Genomic DNA, 18482 nt, shown 5'->3' on the forward strand with positions numbered 1-18482 from the left:
TCCTGTTGGAGGAGATAAGCAACGGCTTCAGACGCGAGCAGCAGCATTATTCCTCGCTCCTTTTCAGCGGCTTCCCTCAGCGGTGAAAACATGATTGGCACAAGCGGGACTTTCTAATGCCAAGTCTGTGGTTTAAAATCAATGCAACGCAGTGGACTGAATGTTCACATCAGGGAGAGACAGATTAGGATTCGCAGGTATCCATTGAAATGCACAGTGTGAGCTTCATCCTTCCCATAAAGCATCGCGGATTGCACCGCTCCCAGGGGAATTCGTTCAACAAGCACTGAAATAAACAGACACAAAGCTAAAACGTCACCGTTGAGTCTTTATTTTAGTCCCATGGTACAGAAAAGACCACATTTCTACAGGAAGGCTACTAAAAATCACAAGACTGCGTATCTGAAGTGTTGAAGCTACCACGATGCCACCGGCACGACGTCAGAGGTTTAAAAGTCTGCAGCTGGATGGGTTCATGTGTCAAAGCGGCTTAGAAAAGTTGCCAAAAACTGATCTTTAGCTTTCAAAAGTCCTGTATACGGTACTCACTGATAGGTAAAATAGACATTTTATAAATAATTCTGTATCCATGCAGATTTATTGAGGAAATATGAGACTTCTAATGTACAATTTTCATTTGGCGCACCCAGGACAGCTGAAACGAAGACAAGTGATGGTTTTGTTTTCCAGCTTGAGACACAAAGTCGTCAGGTTAAAGAAAACTTCCCAACATTCATGTGTTCCTATTATTTAATATATAAAAAAACATAAATCTGGCTTTTGCTGCTACCGTCCAGCCTTCGGGGCTAAACGTTTGCTGTAACTTTTCATGCTCTGAATATTTCATCCACACCCCGGGAAGTACTCTGTTAAACACACCTCTGCACGGTCCAGCAGGAACAGAGCGTGCTTGCAAGGATTCAACAAAGAGAGGAACGTCAGCCAGACAATTAGGAGAACAAATCACGAGGAAAAATCCAAAGAAAACAGACTCTGCTGCATCTGCAGAGGAAAGGAGCCGCGCTATTTGCATTTTGTGCACCCAAAGCGGGGAATGAACATCAGTTTTTGGAGCGTGACGTGTTAAACACATTGCCTGTTGGCTACAGGTTTGTGAAATACTCTCTTAGCCGTTTGGAGATGCTGAGAATGGCACTTTAACCATTTACAAGCTCGTTTGATGAAAGTAGCAGTGCTGGGTCGGCGCCGAGCGGTGAGCAGCTGAGTCACTGGTTGTGGAAGCACAGGTAGGGCGTCTCGGGTAATCAGATCTTGCATGGCTGTTAATCTGCTTGTTTGTGGGTTAGTCATGGTGGGTTGAGCCGTTGGCTAGCTTGGCAGCGCTCGTACCAAGAGTGGAAAACGGGGTCACAGTGATGCACAAAAAAGATGCCAAGCACAGAAAGAGGAGAGCGGGAGGGAAGCGGTAGAGAGACGAGTTTTGGATTTTCGTAGACCTCTGGGAAGCCGAGGAGTTTTTGCGATGGCTGGATACCTGGGTTCCCTGAATTAGTTTCACAGTTGGAGAGAAAGTAAAAACAGCGCTGCGGGCACACCCCTCGGCCGAGTTGATGCGTCTGCTAGGGCCCCGTGGAAGTGTTTACCACATGGAAAAAAAACCAGTCACCTCACAGGTTCACCACTGGGATCCTGACACAGCCAGAGACACACAAGAAGAGGGAGGTAGTGAGTAAGGAGGGGAAAAGGGAGGGTGGCTGGGTTTTTGGATGATGGGAGAAGGAAAGATGAAGGAGAACAAAAAGGCCCTGAAGCTGGTGGAGATGCTAACGGAAAGCTGCGTCTCTGGGGACGAAGAGATGGAGGAAGAGGACGACAAGCCGTCGGGTGGAGGAAGTAAGAAGCAGCACTGGAGAGCAGGTCTATAATTATCCTGATTGAGATTAACTTAAAATACCCTTGAATAAAAGCATCATTTCATGGATGGAGGATAGGCGCCTTTTCATAGGCCCGCGATGACTCATCTGGAGAGGCGGTTTAAAACACTTGATACATCTTAGAGCCGCACCAACACTCCAGGCCTGAATATTCTACAGAGAATAGCGTTGCTGCCCAATTATACTCCACGCACATTCTCACGGCGCATGCAAAGAGGCAATAAGCTGGTGCACACACACACACACACACAGAAGCAAACTTGAATCCAGAGAGTCACACGTGCACATCAGACTCATGAACTCAGACTGTGCAGAGCTGCTGAGGCGACTCATTACCTCTCCCTGTCGGTGAAGGCGGAGGTGGTGCTGTGCAGCGTCTGCCTGCTGTCCTCCGAAGCAAGGGAACGGGAGAGTGCGAGGGAGAGGGGGGGCGCCACGCCACGGGAAAGCGGGGGCGGATGCTGGGAACAGCTGCGATCGTAACTGGGAGAGAAAGATAGTGAGAGGAATGGTTGGAGAGTTGAGAACAGAAGAATTGGAGGAGAGGATTAAAACGCAGATTAGGGAGCAGACATGAGTGAGGTTGGAGGTTGAGTCAGATGAGATGGTGAAGTAGAGAGAAACAAAGCCGGAGCACTGCTGAACACATTACCCCGCCGCTGAGAGAGACAGAGAGTCGGGGCACTCGTTAAAGCTCTGCGGGGAGTGTGGAGGAGGCAGCACTTTAGGGCGAGACGGGGAGCAGCGGGAGGAGGGGTCAGGCAGATGCAACAAGGTGAAGAGCCGTGGCATCATAGAGGTGTCATGGCGTTGCTTCAGTGAGACGAGTGAGTTATCATGAACATGGTGGAGCGTCTCCCGTCCGGGCTCTTGAGGACACTTTGAAGCACAACAAAGCTGTTCTCAGAGCCATAAAAGCCACCCTGAACCCTCAGTAGCACCTGTCCTGTTCTGTCTGACACCTCCCCATCGCCCACCCAACAACACACTCCTCTCACACTCACACACAAACAGCATCCTGCCTCTGAACATCCACACTGAGCACATATGCTTCTGTTCTATAACCATAATGAACTGGATGGATGGTGGCCAATTTCTGCTATAGGCTATCATTTCAGTCCATCTGCACCCCCCTCCCCATCTCACACATGGCCTTATTTACACATTTATGACACTGAAGCGAGTCCGTCTAGAGAGAGAGAGAGCTCTGTACGAATCCATGCAATTCTCTCTTGTATTTCCACTTTAGATCCACCAGCAGCAACTCAACGGGGGGCTTGTAAAAGAAAGTTATCAAAAATAAATAAAAACAACGAGTCCAGAGTCAGGAACGGAGAGGGGAGGAAAGAGGACTTATCCAGCAAGCTTGGGATTATCTGGGAATCTGCAGCCAAACTGGTGAGGCTGGGAGAGGGACTGAGACCAGTGAGACGGATGAGAGCCAAGCAGTGTTGGAAGTAAAGGACATGGTGTCTCAGACAAAAGGAATAAAAATCCCTGGGAGGCAAAGAAACAGCTGAGATTAACAGCGAGTGTTAAAAGAGAGACGGACTGATCAGGCAGTGAAATGTAAAATCGGGATACGATAGCCTTGGGGGGGGGTGAGATGCTTGGTGTGAGGAGAGCGAGAGGTCCCAGTGGTCAGATAAACTGGCTGTTATTGGTTTGATCAGCAAAGCGTGTGAGTGCTTCACTAGATCACTCTGGTGACTCCCCGTCTCTGGCCCCCCATCTCCGGCTAACGGCCACGTGTGCTACCTCGGCATCAAACGCAACACACAGCTGGCCAAGATGGCGCTTACACGATGTGAGAGGGCTAGTGGCAGGTGGGACTGTGGCGAAACACTCACTCCAGCCCATCAGGGCTGCACCCCCCCCCCCCCCCCCATTATGGCAAATGTTTAATCATTGCAACACTAATGACTCTAAATGACACATCTGTGCCAACTGTGCCTTTCAGGAGCACAAGTGTTGGTAATAAAGTCATTAGTAAGCAATTACTCAGCTTTTCGGGGGGGTGGGGGGCACACAGAGCCATTATGCAACCGCCAAAGTCACAAACGAGACCAAACAACATCGAAAACACGCGTCACCAGGCTAAACCATTTATTTCAGTAGGAAAAATGGTCCAATCTCAAATTTTCTGTTTTAATAAATAAATAAAAAGAAAACTTTCCAGCGTGACATGAAAACCAAACTATGTCCACTTCAACTAGTCCTGGGGCAGCAGTAGCCCAACAGGCTGAGCGGGTTGTCCAGTAATGGGAAGGTTGCAGATGGCAGCGTAGCATTTATGGACATGAAAATAAGCAGGCAGACCGACGGGACCCTAAACATAAACACACATATAGAAAACCAACACACACAAACCAATATTTATTATGGACATCAGAACACCCCACCATACACAAAATGTCAGTAATCAGAACATTGTATCACCGAGCAAACATGGTAACAGAAGAAAGAGACCGTAAACCAGACGACAAACACATACAACACGCTTTAAAGACCTGCGGATACCCGACATGGGCAATAAACAAAGGAAAACAACAAACAACAACAAAAAGAAAAGAACAACCAAAGCAAAGAATCAGAAACCCAGAAAGACAAGAACCAAAACCAGTGGTAACCCTACCATGCATCAAAGGCATAACAGAAAAAATAAGAGCAACAATGAAAAAACACAACATAAACACACCAACACAGCAGTTAGAAACAGACTAGTACACCCAAAAGACAAGATACCAGCTGGACAAAAATGTGGAGTCGTTTATGAAATCCCATGCAACTCTGCAATAAAACATACATAGGAGAAACCGGACGCCAACTCAACACACGAACAGAACATAGAAAGGAGTGTGAGAGAGAAACAAGTCGAAAACACACGAGAGCAGCAAAAGAAGAAGCAGAAAGCACAATAAAGAAGTCAGCCGTAACAGATCACTGCACAAGAGAAAACCATGTAATGGACTGGGACAACACAAGGATCATAAACACCGAACAACAAAAATACAAAAGATGGATAAAAGAAGCGATCGAGATATGGAGACGTGGATGTGGGACCATGAACAGGGACGATGGAGTTTACTCGTTGGATCGGGCATGGGACTGCATCGTCGGAGAGGGGAGAGCGGGCAGCAGAGGGCGACAGCGTCCTCTGCTGCCCGCGGATAAACGGAGTAGGAAGTGACGCCACCATCAGCGTCAGCTCTGAGGATGTTTTGCAGTCGGCAAACAAAACGTCAGCAAGGTAAAGAAAAACCTTTCTTGTGTTTTAAAAAGAACCAAAAATGGAATTAGAAACTAGACCCAGAGAGGAAGGTTGCAGGTTCGATCCCGGCTCCAGACAGAGAATTCTGCTGTTGTGTCCTTGGGCAAGACACGCCTGTGCTCGTCAGCCTCGGCTCTGTCAGTGCGCCCCAGGGCAGCTGTAGCTACATCGTAGCTCATCACCACCAGTGTGTGAATGTGTGTGTGTGAATGGATGAATGATACACTGTAAAGCGCTTTGGAGTCCTTACTCTGAGAGGCGCTATACAAGTGCGGGTCATTTATCATTTATACCAGTTTAATTAGTCCATTTAGGGCATTTTTGTTGCATTAATAAAGTTCAATTATGTCCATAATTAACCAGATAAAAACTTAGAGAATTAATAGCACACAGTTATGTTTAATTCATCTCATAACTCCTAAAGTTTATCTTCTCACCCCCTGTAGAGTCCTAATCTCCACCCCGGTAACTGACCTCAATACATCCCAGCTTTAACGGGAAGGCCGTTATTATCTGGAAGGGCTATAAAATAAGTTGCATATCGAGTGCCTCACTTCCCGAGCTTCACGGCGTTCCACTGTGCCGCCATGTTGACTGAGGCAGGGTGGTGACACAGGAAGCCCCACAGCCGGAGCCGCCTAGTCACTCACCGTTACTCTAGCCTGCTTTACATTCATGTATTCATTAGGGGGTTGTGATTTAACATGTTAAATACGATTGGTTATTGGGAAAAATTCATGTATTCATACAGAGCGGAGAAGAGAGTTGAGGTTTCCTACCAGAGTTTGGCTGTAATGACGACGGCTGTCAGGACGAGCAAAGAGGAGATGGTCACGGTGACGTAGAACTGAGGGTCAACTGTAACACACACACACACACACACACACACACACACCTGTCATCACTGTATTCTGGACAGCAAAACAAACGGATAAAAGCAGCTGAAACATGAAATTGGATGAGCACAGTTCTGCCTCTCAACTAAAAACACCATTTCTGTGACGTCTATTTTGTTTACTTGTAGTTTTGACATCAGCCAAATTGTCCCTATGAGTGATGAGAACTTTATTGGTCGTCCCCCCCCTCCCCCCTCGACGCAGCTGCCCACAAGAGGGTGTCAGCCTTCAACCTGCTGCTGAAAGCTAATTCCCTGGAGGACTCCTGGTGTGTGCGCTCACATCCCAGCTCCCTTTATTTAAAAATCCTTCATGTGAGTCTCCTGCTGCCCACCTTCCTCGGGCTCCGTCTCCTCCGCCCGCGCCTCTTCGTCCCCCACTCCCTCCTGGTTCTTGGACTCCAGCGGAGCCTTCTCTTGGGGCTGCATGCTTGAATCGCGATAGAGCCAATCCTCGGACGTGGCCTCCTGCTGCCGCCCCCCGTGGAGGTGCAGGCGGTCCGTTTCCTGACTGGAGAGGAAGTGGTAGGTCTCATCCTCCAGCGGCTGAGTGGGACCCCACACCACCGCCCACAGCGGGGTGGGCGTGACCTGGGATGTGACGGACAGCTGGACCGACAGGGCGTCCACCTGCTCTTCGCCGTCGTCACGGTTACAGGTGGAGGGCTGTGAGACCAGAGCGACCAGGAGGAGGGAGATGAGGGCAGCGAGTCGTGCGACAGGAGAGATGGAGCTAAAAGGAAGGAAAAAAGGAGTTATCAGAGAGAACCCGCGGGCGCCCTGCACAACATCAGCAGCTCAGACATCGGTTCCCATGCCAGCCGTCAATCAGAATGACACTTTATGCATCTGCATCCCAAACCTGGGAACTATCCGTCTTACCATCTCTCCATCGCTTCGCTCTGTTCACTGAGTCTTTTCTTCTCCGATCATCTCTGGGAAAAGATGAAACAAAAGGAAGGGAGGGTCTTGCTTTTTTGTTTGTTCCTTCCCCACACGTGTAAACATAGAAACCAGTCAAATTCATGTCTCACAGCAAACTTTCTATTTTTTTGTAGAAATGAGAGAAAAAATACATTTTCAAAGACTCCCCAGGGAATCTAAATTTAACTCCGAGTGTAGATGAATCACATCAGCGTGCAAAAACATCCCAAAGTCCACACTCGTGGTCTCTCACACACAATTCCAGAGCACACACGTTAATCATGATCACGAGCATCATGCACAGAGCCAGCACTCTCTACGGCACTTTGAGCAGAGAGGGGTAACTTCCTCGCAACAGCTGCTGCCTGAAATGCCACAGAAATGTCACCCAGAGACCCGCATGCACACGGAGCGCGTCGACACATATCGGTTACCGTGCTTACCTCTGGCAGCGGAGAGAGGGAATGAGAGAGGGAGATGGAGAGAAATGAGGGGAGATAGAGAGCAAAAGGAGAGAGGAGGGGGGGGGGGAAGCATTGGTTGCCGTAGCGACTGAGACATGCAGTCTGCCAGAGTGAGAGCAAAGGGAGAGCGAGCGATGAAGAGGAGGGCAATAGACTGTAAGAAAGAGATTTAAATGCTAATTATGTTTTTTCTTAAATGGGTTCAATTAGACGGACGCGGAGGATGAGAGATGAAAGTTGACGAGGCAAATAGAAGCGATCCGATCATGAGGCGAGGTTAAAAAAGAGAGAGAGAGAGAACTCTTGGTGTTTATGAATAAGCAGCAATGAGACAGCAAACAGGTGTGTGTGTGTGTGTGTGTGTGTGTGTGTGTGTGTGTGTGTGTGTGTGTGTGTGTGTGTGTGAGTGTGTGAGTGTGTGAGTGTGTGAGTGTGTGTGTGTGTGTGTGTGTGTGTGTGTGTGTGTGTGTGTGTGTGTGTGTGTGTGTGTGTGTGTGTGTGTGGTCAGGGTCACAGAGACAAAAAGAAAAGAGGCAAGAGATGCAAATTTTTGAGTCACAGTGTGGCGTTTTATTGAATGTGAAAATATTTACATAGAAAACAATCTGGCCATCTCACACACTCACACTCACACACACACGCACACACACACTCCCATCAAAGAGTCTCCCAGCCCGTATGTCCCCCTCCCCTCCACCTCCTCCAAGACTAACACTCGGTCTGTCACTTCACCCTCCTCCTCCGCCCGCTCCGCCACCCTCTCATTTCCTCTCCATGGCTGCAGGCCGGGGAGACGGACGCTCACTGGAGGACACACCGCAGCCACGAGCCGGAGCCTCCGTCCTCCTCGCTGTCCGGACTTCTTCCTTCTCCTTCGTCGTTATCCTCATCATCTGGATCACACAAGCTTCACTTAATAGAGCTGACGCGTGCGTGCGTGCGTGTGTGTGTGTGTGTGTGTGTGTGTGTGTGTGTGTGTGTGTGTGTGTGTGTGTGTGTGTGTGTGTGTGTGTGTGTGTGTGTGTGTGTGTGTGTGTGAGAAACATGTGTGACTGGTTCTGCAGTTACAACACGTAACAACACATTAAATCTACAAACGTCTGTACCATCGGTGTCCTCATCGCCCTCGGTGTCCCCCTCTGACTCCAACAAGCACGAGTCCATCCGGCTGTCTCTCCTCACGACGACATCACCCCTAAGACCCGGAACCGACACAGGTGTTGGAACTGGAACGTATTAAAGCGTCGACCACGAATGCAGCTGAAATGAAACCTTTATGTTTACCTTTGCTTCCCAGAACTTGGAAGCTGCTCCCAAACGATCAGGTCTCGTCCTCCAGTGACCCAACGGTGGTCTCCGCTCCCGGTGGTCCATGCTGCGAAGCAGAGGATTCTGGGAGCTTTTGGCCAGGTCAGAGAGGCCAGGTAGCGACACTGAGGCAGAGAGAACACTGAAGAGGGCAACAGGTGATTAAAGGATTGGGGGCCAGCAGAGGAACACCGAGTGGTTTCAATTTGGACTTAAGTCTTTTTTTCTGAGAGAGAGAGAGAGAGAGAGAGAGAGAGAGAGAGAGAGAGGCTCCTGGCTGCACACTGGTTACTCACAATTAAGCGTGATCTCTCCGTTAGCCAGGTCATAGCTGGAGCCAATTAGGAGGCCTCCTGTCTGGTGAACACAGTCCGTTACCCCGGTGATGCTGCTGTGATTGGTCAGCCTGGATACTTCTCCTGTGATAACGAAACAGATGTTAGGAGGAGGATTTATGCAGATTTCTCCCACATCTGTGTCCAGAGCTCACCCGTCCTCCAGTGGAGGATCTTGAGCCAGGCTCGACCGTACGCCAGGAGCACTCGGTCCCCCCGTGGGCTGAGAGCCAGACGCCCGCCGCAGCCCCCGCCCAAGCCCGTCACCTGGCCGCTCCAGTGGTGCAGCAGCCGTAGGGGGTCTCGATCCGAGCACCGGTTCTCCCACACCGACACCCCTCCCTCGGCCGAGCCGCTGAACACCAGTGGACCCTGAGACTGCGGCGGGCAAGAGAAACACGGTTGTCATGGCGATCCGAGTCCTTCCCCACCGTGTTTGTGTGTTTACACGTGTGTCAGCATGGAGACGGCGTGGAAGTTTGTCAAAAAGAATAAAACGTGCTCTGAATATTTCCGGCGTGTTGATAAACAACAAAGAGGGTGAAAATGAATGTGTGCTGCTTTAATGCTTCAGGCACGTGATGATGGTTGCAAACTGAAAAGAGAAAATGTGCATATGTGGCTCTGGGTTTCAGTATTCATAAAAGCCCCTTTTTGCTGATGAAAACAAACAGAATGCGCTAAAATTGGACGGCAGAACGCATCTTTGTCCCCATTTGAAAGAAATAAAGAAAGGAAGCCTGAGTGGTGATAAAAAGGGAGGGATACGCCCGTCTGACTTCTCCGAGCGTTGTTTTCTCTTTGGGAGTGTGAAAGCCACGAGACGTTTAAAAAATAAGTGGAAAATGCAAACGGCTTGAGCACCCGGCGTGTGGAGAAGGTGTCAACAGGTGGACGACCCACGCACCTGGAGGGAGGTGACTGCTTCCTGGTGAGCGTTGACTGACTGGCAGTTCTGGAAAGTGTCCCAGCTCCAGACCTGAACTTTCCCTCCGTCTGCAGGGCGACAGAGTGTGAGGTTAACGTGGGATGACAGGCGTCTGGCAGTCATTATCGTTCTGTCGCGGTTGGCACATCTGAGCTCGGCGGCTGATTCCGCCTGGTAGCACCATGCTACGCTACGACGTGACGCACGTGTGTGCGGAAACTGACACGGTATATTTGCAGCACGTCAGTCTGTCACTCCCACTATCAGGTGTCACAGAAACGCACCTGATCCGGTGGTGATGTAGCCGTCCCCCTCTGGCACGAAGCAGAGCCCGGTCACGGCGTTGAACGTGTAGACGGACTTAACGCACTGCCCTGAAGGAAACAACAAAGCACTCGTTTATTGGATCGACGAAGGCCGTCGTGTTTCCAACGCTGCGGGTGTGAGCGTGGGTCACGAACCGATGCTCAGGGCCCAGATCTTCACGTAGCAGTCCGCAGAGCCGCTCAAAACGAACCTCTCTTTGTCGGACAGAGACAGGGACCGGGCTGGCGAGGGGGGCAAAGGTGAGAAATAAAGTTCAAGTTAAAGTCCCATTAGTTGTCACACACACAGGTGTGTGTGCGAAATTTGTTCTCCGCATTTGACCCATCCCCTGGGGGAGCGGTGAGCTGCAGACAGCCGCGCTCGGGAACCATTTGGTGGTTTAACCCCCAAATCCAACCCCTTAATGCTGAGTGTCAAGCAGGGAGGCACTGGGTCCCATTTTTTCAAAGTCTTTGGTATGACCCGACCAGGAATCGAACCCTGATCTCCCAGTCTCAGGGCGGACACTCCACCACTAGGCCACTGAGCTGGTATGATTCCTTCCTGAGGACAACTACACTGTTTTTCACCTTTTAATAATAAATAAGAGTTCAAAAAAACAATCCTGATTGTAAAGAAGAGGGAAAAGGTGAGGTGAGCAGCGCTGGTGATGTTAAGAAGAAGCAGGGGGGGGGGGGTGTATGAGCAGGAAGTCCAATGATGGAACGCCGCCTGCTCCAAACAGACAGCGGACTCTCTAAAGTGCCTACTGAGGTTATTTCTCACTGGAGCTGATCCGATGGACGGCTCCTATAATCACCCGCCTGCAGGACACACACGCGCTGCTCCGCTGCGTCCGAGCCCACTCACCCAGCCTCCTGCAATACTCGGGAGGAGGTGCAGACAGACAGGTGACTCCGCCGGTGTGACCCCCCAGATTCTTCATCTCCGTTGCCGTGGGAACGTGCCACACCTTCACCGTCGTGTCTCGGCTTGCACCGGATGAAGAAGAGAGCGGGAATGTTGGAAAGGAGCAAAGTTAGAACTGAAAATGCCAACGGTCGAGATCGGGAAGGGGTTCGGCGCCCCTCGAGCGGTAAATTAGGTGGAATGTTTCACTTTGTGCATCCATCATGCAAATAATGTGCTGCTTTACCTTCCAGAAACCACCAGGTTGTCAACAGCAACCACACAGGTGACGATGTCATTGTGACCCTCCAGCAGCCTCAAGCGGAACCTCGCCTTCTCCCAGGACGCTTTCAGGGACGTAAACTCGGCTTCTGTTAAAAAAAGATTTGTGCAATTAGCACCGTTGACTCATCAGCGCCCCGGTTCGTTAATCTACACGGTTCTTCATCATGGATTAGTGCGGCGCTGCAAAGCGTGGGGCTAAATCAGCTCCGTGGATGCCAACCGCGGGCCCTGCCTTTAGGGAGGCAAACGCAGCCAGTTGGCTTTTTTTTTGTTTTTTTTTTTATCCCGGCCTCCGTGTGAGCTTGTTCGGACTTCTCAGGGCATACGTCTGTAATCCGGTTTGAGGTGTTGATCACAAATCAGGGAGCTGCTTTGCACTTTTAACAGGTGTAATGACAGAGTCCTCAGTCACTTCTGCTCATTAGCCCACCTTCCTGCCGCAGCTGCTGCTCCGTGTCAGAGTCTGGACAGCCTCCCCACTCGTCTCCTCTCTGATGTGACACCTTGGCCGGCGCCGTCCCGTCCTGCAGTCCGCCTGCTTCTGCCACGTCTCCTCCTGCCTTCCTCTGCCTGGCAGCCGGCGTTGACAGAGATTTGGACTCCGTTTCTCCCTTCAGGATCTTGGAGGCTGGAGGCGTTTGTGATGGAAGGGCCTCGAGGGCATCCTCCCTGTGCCAGTGCAGGAAAGAGGAGCCGAATGAATAATCAAGATGCAGGAGGCACACGGCATCCTGTGACAACTAGAATACCTGTGGAGGATCTCCAAGTCCCACACTAAACAAAGAAAACAACAACAAAAGCATGCGGTCTGGCTGTTTTACAGGTCGTTCGGTTTCATGTCCACACGTGCTGGATTATGAGGCTCTGAGGGATTAAAACGGGGAGGATGACATCACTGATTGATGTTTACATGACACAAACCGTAGTAAGTTTCCCTTTTATGAAAGCACGCGAGTCTTTGACCTCCAGTGTGTTTGGATAGACATACAAAAAAGATCAAAGGCTTCGAAGTGAATGTTGTTGCCTCCACACACACACACACACACACCCCTCCTTCACTTTCTTACACTTGTCTTTTCATCTTCTCCTTCTTTCCGTCTCCCACGATCCCAAGAGTCTGCTCCGGGCCAGAAAGCTGCAGCTGAAGCTCGGCCAATCTGGTGCGCAGCTCCTCCTTCCTGGAGATCTGACGAAGGAGAAGTCAAGAGCTCGGTTGTAAAAGCAGGAGGCCGAAGCCACTAGTTGTTTATCTTCCTGTTTACATGCACAAGCTGATCACTCAGCCCCGTCTTCCCTGATTAGGCTGCAGCTCACAGCTAGCCCTGTGTTCCTGTCTGATTGAGAACGCTGAAATATGCGTGCCTGAGCGAGTCGGATGTCAAGCGTTTGTTTTCTTTGTTAAAGCAGCTCTCCGTCGACCTTACACAGTTTATGAGTCAAGAGCGTCTCTGCATCGCTGTTTAGTGGTGATGCTGACGCCGTCATGGCAACGACACGCGGCCCCAGCCACCCGCTGAGGTATACTGTGAATCTTTTATCTAAAAATCATGTCTGTATTATTATTGTGTTTAATAAAGAAGAAAATCCATATGTTGGTTATTTTAAGCTTGAAGCCAGCGTGTGTCTACTTTCTGCAACAATTCAGAAACTCCAAGATTAGAAAATGTTTTTTTTGGGGGGAGAATTTAGGACTTGGAGTGAGATAATCCCAAATTTAACTCGCAAACCCTCCGAAATGGGAAACATTTGGTGTTTTGCTGTTGTCTGAAAGCCATACACAACTTTTCCGTGTTTCTAAATCATTGTCTTGAGGCAGTATGTGTGAAAATGACCCTTTACAGCAGGTGTGTTGAAAGTACGGCCCGGGGGCCATTTGCAACTAGGGATGTTCCGATACCGATAATGCAGCCTTCAGTACTGATTGATACCGATATCAGCACAAATCATACATATTTTTGCCTGTTTTGTAGTGTGGAGTGTATGAAAGCCTTGACCAAGTGATATCACTCAATCAGAGAACAAGAGCCAATAACAGTTGAAAAACATGGTTGAAAATGTGAGCCTTAATGGACAGATTATATCAAGAGATTATTGGTGCAGTCCGATATAATCCGACACCGTGTTTTTGGGCCGATATCGAATTACTTCCGGTATCGGAACGGGACATCCCTATTTGCGACCCTCGGAGTGATTTTGCACGGCCCTCATTGGCGTTTTTAAATCTGTGGAATTAAGTGTCTCCAGGAGGCTGTTGATATAGAATCATTTATTTAAATATCTGATGTTCAAATGTTTACTAATATATGGGGGCAGCAGTAGCTCAGCAGGTTGAGCGGGTTGTCCAGTTCGATCCCGGCTCCGGACAGAGAATTCTGCTGTTGTGTCCTTGGGCAAGACACTTAACCCATGTTGCCTGCTGGTGGTGGTCGGAGGGACCGGCAGCGCCTGTGCTTGGCAGCCTCACCTCCGTCAGTGCGCCCCAGGGCAGCTGTGGCTACATCGTAGCTCATCACCACCAGTGTGTGAATGTGTGTGTGAATGGATGAATGATACACTGTAGTGTAAAGCGCCCTGGAGTCCTTACTCTGTGAGGTGTTATACAAGTGTGGGTCATTTATCATATCTATTTTAGGCCTTTTTTTTAGTAGAACAAATGAAAAATATAAATTCTTAAAATAAAATACAAATTTTGTGGCCCGTTCGGAGTTTTAAAGGTTTGAACATCCCTGCTTTACAGGGTTGTTAAAATGTCCCTCAGACCCCACCGTCCCCTGTGGCCAGAATACCGCACTTGCAACTTCAGAGTAGCCGGGCCGGTCCTTGATGGACTTATGGGCCATTCCCATCTGTACCGGGTCGGCCCGGGCCGGGTAGCCCCAGTCGGCCCCAGCCTGGCCCGGTTGATTCCACACATCCTTGCCTTAAGCCCATGTGGGCTGATTCTACCCACCAATCAGAGGCTTGCTCTAATGGAAGGTGTGAATTTACTGTCAGCAGTGGGTGTGTTGGCCCTGGTCGGCCTGAAGCAGACCCCCTCGAGAAGAGGGCTGAGAATGAGCCTTGGTTGGCCCGGAAAAATACCAGGCCACCCAGATACGTAAACAACCTACGCTGCCCGGCCCGGGCCGACCCGGTACAGATGGGAATGGCCCATTAGTAAAGTGGAGCTGACATGCCTGGTGCTGCAGTCTGCTTCCTGCCTGCATGACAGTGATGAACCGCTCCTGTAGAAACTAATGAAGGCTGAGGAGACATTTCGGCTGTTAGATGAAGGTGTTAAAAAGACGAACGCACAGCGAGGAGAGTTTCACTTTTGGTTTTTGTAACTAGACACTAGCGGGTGGTAAAAGCAAGCTAGTATCCATTCAAGGTTTATTTACTGCAAATGCTCATAAAAAATATAAATTTCACTTGATGTCGTCAAAAACATGTTCCATGCAGGAAAAAGTGGTGTCAGTCGTTTTGCTGTGATGCTTAAATCAGCTGAGAAGAGAACAGCTGAAAACACAAGCTGTGTGATCTAATTAGGTGTTGTAATCCTCACCAAAACATATCATTTAGACCTAAAGACATAAAAAAAAATTGTAAAAAGGGTCAAATCTTTCTTAAACCTGACTTTAAATAAACTTATCCTGAGCACATTGTTTCGTCCAGGGATGATGCCCAGAGTCTACAAACTAAAACAGAAGATAAAAACGTTTCTAACAACTTTATAGTTTAGTCGCTAAATCCTAAAATTTAAAGTCTAATTTTCACTGATTGTAAGAATTTCTTAAACAGTGTTGAGGCTGCAAAACACAAACAGAAAAGAGACAACGAGTCACCAAAAAGTACTGGACTGCATTATTTAACTGCTTGCTGCAATAATACACATTACTTCCGGTTATCGCCCCTTTTTGACCTCAGTAAAAACGAAAAATACAAATTCTTCTAGAAAATAAAACTTGCTACTGTCATGTTTTCATTATGCATCTAATGTGATAGGAGTCTAACTCAGTGCACAACTATAAATGCAACTTTGTCTGATAAATCCTTTGGTCTTTAAGTCTGAAAATGAATAAAATTTGCTGCATTTACTATTAAGTCCGACATGTCTAAAAAATAAATGGACAAATATGACAAGTATTCATATATCGTTGCAGTATTTGGTTAGTTGTGTGGTTCTGTCTACAGAATATTTGAGAAAACATGATCTGAATTAAAAATTCTCTCAGTAACCTCCATCACGTGGGTTTATCCTCTTCCCAGTTTCATTTTCCGGGAGCAGCACCGAGACAAATAAGGTTTTTTCTTCTTTACAACGTTCAGCCTGTGACCTTTAACCCAAAAAAGGCTTTTCTTGAAGTTCCTGATGGTTATTTTTCCTGATGTGCTCTCCTCGGCGTGTGATGATCTGATCTGCTCAGATCCCAGAGCAAAAACTGTCAAATTATTCATGGCACCATTATTAATTCATGTTAATCACCGCCTTTATGAAGCCAGCACTGTTATTTCAGATATAACAAGGATTTAGCCACACGTGTGCAGCCCAGCAGCGTCTTCCAGACATCATTTTGTATAAATCTGTGCTGGTTTTAATTTTAACTCGATCTGCTTTTTTCTTAGCCTAGTGAACAAGACCAGCTTGTATTTAGCCTGGCTTGCCAGGCTACCTTTTATTGTTGCATCTAGGGAAATTTATTTGGGATTTGCCAGTCACACACACAGATAACATTCACAGGAAAAGGCAGATGAAGTGTTTCTGTACCTTAAGTTTCTCCTCAGTTGTGAGACTGATTTTTATTTCCAGATTTTCAATCTGTCTCAGTTTCTTCTGCAACTTCCTCACTTCCCCCATTTGAAGCTGTACCGTTTCCTGAAGCCACGGAGGCCAGCTACAGATAAAAAAATATTATTAAACGTTCAGAAAACATCACTTGGACGACATATCTGGAGATTAATGGTCTCCTTCAGACATAAATAAGTAAAGATGCTTCTGGCGGATTTGCGTTGTGTCTAGAGACGTGTCGCCGGATGTTGACGATGAGCTAAAACGTGTTTAACTGTTCCCACAGCGACACCTTGTGGACAGTTTGTGATTTGACATAAAACAATAAATTCAATGTTTAGTTTTTGTCTTTGCCGTAGTTGCAGTTTCACGTGCATAAAATAACAAAATTGCAATTGAGTCAAAAGTTAATGAGGTTTTTCCACAATCAACAACAAATACTCAAAGACAAAAATAAACACCTTCAATTACACTTCTTTTGGCTTGTAGTTTTCTTACTCATTACTTATTCATCTACAAAATAACATTTTTTTAGTCACCATAGTTGGTTATCAAAAGCAAAGAAAAAAACCCATCCATCCATTTTCTATACTGGCTTATCCACACTGGGTCGCGGGAGGCTGGTGCCTATCTCCAGCAGTTTTCGGGCAAGCAGGCGGAGTACACCCTGGAAAGGTTGTCAGTCCATCGCAGGGAAACACAGAGACACACAGGACAAACAACCAAGCATGCACACACACCTAAGGACAATTTAGAGAGACCAGTCCACCTGACAGTCACGTTTTTGGACCGTGAGAGGAAGCCGGAGTACCCGGAGAGAACCCACGCGTGCACAGGGAGAGTGGGCAAACTCCTTGCAGAAAGACCCCAGGCCAGGATTTGAACCTGGGCCCTTCTTGCTGCTAAGCAACAGCGCTAGCCATTGTGTAGCCCACAAAGAAAAAAAATATTTAGAAAAATAATAATTTTATATATATATATATATATGTAGTTCAACCCTCGATGAAGCTGCAAGGAAAGGAGCCACAGCCAAATACACACAACAAGTAAGGCAAGTCTTAAGAAGTCAGATCAATGGCAAGAACAAGATCCAGGCAATAAACAGCTACGCCCTGCCAGGAATCAGAAATCCTGCAGGAATAATAAGCTGGCCAAAGGAAGAAAGGCAGACCACATATGTTATAACATGGAAGCTCCTAACCATGCATGGAGGGTTCCATCCCAAATCCAGCACCATGAAAGTGTACACTAGCTGTAAGGAAGGAAGCCGAAGACTAGTGAGTGTGAGAGCCACTGTCCATGATGAAACTTCCAAGATCCAGAAGTACATCAACGATAAGGCCCCAACAGATGACATGCTCAGTGAATTTCTCAGACAATGGCGAACAGAGGAGGAGACACTGGAAATACCATTGTGGGAAGACAAACCCCTAAATGGGATGTACCAAGTGGCTGATATCAAGAAATCCTACCAATGGCTAGAAAGATCTGGTCTGAAGGACAGGACAGAGGCTGCACAGGAACAGGCCCTGAACACCAGAGCAACAGAGGCCAAGGTCTACCACACCAGACAAGACCCAAGGTGTAGGCTATGCAAAGAGGCCCCTGAGACAATCCACTACAGAACTGCAGGGTGTAAGATGCTGGCAGGGAAAGCATACATGGAATGCCACAACCAAGCAGCTGGCATCGTGTACAGGAACATCTGTGCAGATTATGGACTGGAAGCCACAAGGTAAACGTTGGTAACACCCCCTAAGGTGGTAGAGAACAAGAGAGCCAAGCTCCTGTGGGGCTTCCAGAGCCAGACGAAAAATATGGTGATGGCGAACCAATTGGACATTGTGGTGCTGGACAAAAGAGGACAGCCGTTGTGGTTGATGTAGCAATACCAAGCGATGGCAACATCGGGAAAAAGGAAGACAGGAAAAGTACCAGAGAAGCACCAGGGCCTCAAAGAAGAAATTGAGAAAGCCTGGAGAGTGAAGACATCAGTAGTGCCTGTGGTTATCAGGGCAGTAACCCCCAGATTGGAGGAGTGGCTAAAGCAGATCCCAGGAAAAACATCAAACATCTCAATCCAGAAAAGTGCAGTTCTAGGAACAGCTAAGATACTGCAGAACCCTCAAGCTCCCAGGCCTCTGGTAGAGGACCCGAGCTTGGAAGGATAAGACCGCCCGCAGAGGGTGAGATG

At 48.2% G+C, this 18482-nt stretch overlaps 3 protein-coding genes across 7 annotated transcripts in view; all 3 read right to left on the minus strand.

The window, feature by feature from the left end:
* The window catches only part of pianp (PILR alpha associated neural protein), a 13259-nt gene extending 5741 nt beyond the window's left edge, over nt 1-7518 (minus strand). The window contains exons 1-6 of one of the 4 annotated variants that reach the window (XM_070551105.1): nt 7429-7518; nt 6944-6996; nt 6397-6794; nt 5946-6024; nt 2232-2378; nt 1397-1650 (exon numbers count right to left, since the gene is read on the minus strand). In XM_070551105.1, coding sequence (XP_070407206.1) covers nt 1629-1650; nt 2232-2378; nt 5946-6024; nt 6397-6794; nt 6944-6954 — 657 coding nt within the window. In that variant the 5' untranslated portion in view covers nt 6955-6996; nt 7429-7518 and the 3' untranslated portion in view covers nt 1397-1628. Of the gene's footprint in view, nt 1-1396; nt 1651-2231; nt 2379-2568; nt 2775-5945; nt 6025-6396; nt 6795-6943; nt 7082-7137; nt 7275-7428 lie in introns of those variants that run through there. The other 3 variants (XM_015950255.3, XM_015950256.3, XM_054741072.2) reach the window with 3 other exon arrangements.
* Nucleotides 1-18482, minus strand: part of cldc1 (C-type lectin domain containing 1) — a 182627-nt gene that overhangs the window by 41024 nt on the left and 123121 nt on the right. The gene's annotated exons all lie outside the window — the stretch shown is intronic.
* si:ch211-154o6.3 (uncharacterized) lies at nt 8122-16520 on the minus strand. Of its 2 annotated transcripts, none has more exons than XM_015950257.3 (13): nt 16268-16520; nt 12588-12706; nt 11951-12189; nt 11483-11606; nt 11197-11318; nt 10482-10568; nt 10305-10394; nt 10000-10088; nt 9248-9470; nt 9054-9176; nt 8734-8899; nt 8556-8644; nt 8122-8342 (listed from the first exon to the last, which is right to left on the minus strand). In XM_015950257.3, exons 1-13 carry the CDS (start codon nt 16355-16357, stop codon nt 8251-8253), a joined length of 1653 nt encoding a protein of 550 aa, XP_015805743.3. In that variant the 5' UTR covers nt 16358-16520; the 3' UTR covers nt 8122-8250. The 2 variants fall into 2 exon arrangements, with proteins under 2 accessions (XP_015805743.3, XP_070407203.1); XM_070551102.1 differs by having other exon boundaries at nt 12588-12698; nt 16268-16402.

The sequence above is a fragment of the Nothobranchius furzeri genome, chromosome 5 (assembly GCF_043380555.1).
Source record: "Nothobranchius furzeri strain GRZ-AD chromosome 5, NfurGRZ-RIMD1, whole genome shotgun sequence".
Taxonomy (NCBI): Eukaryota; Metazoa; Chordata; class Actinopteri; order Cyprinodontiformes; family Nothobranchiidae; genus Nothobranchius; species Nothobranchius furzeri.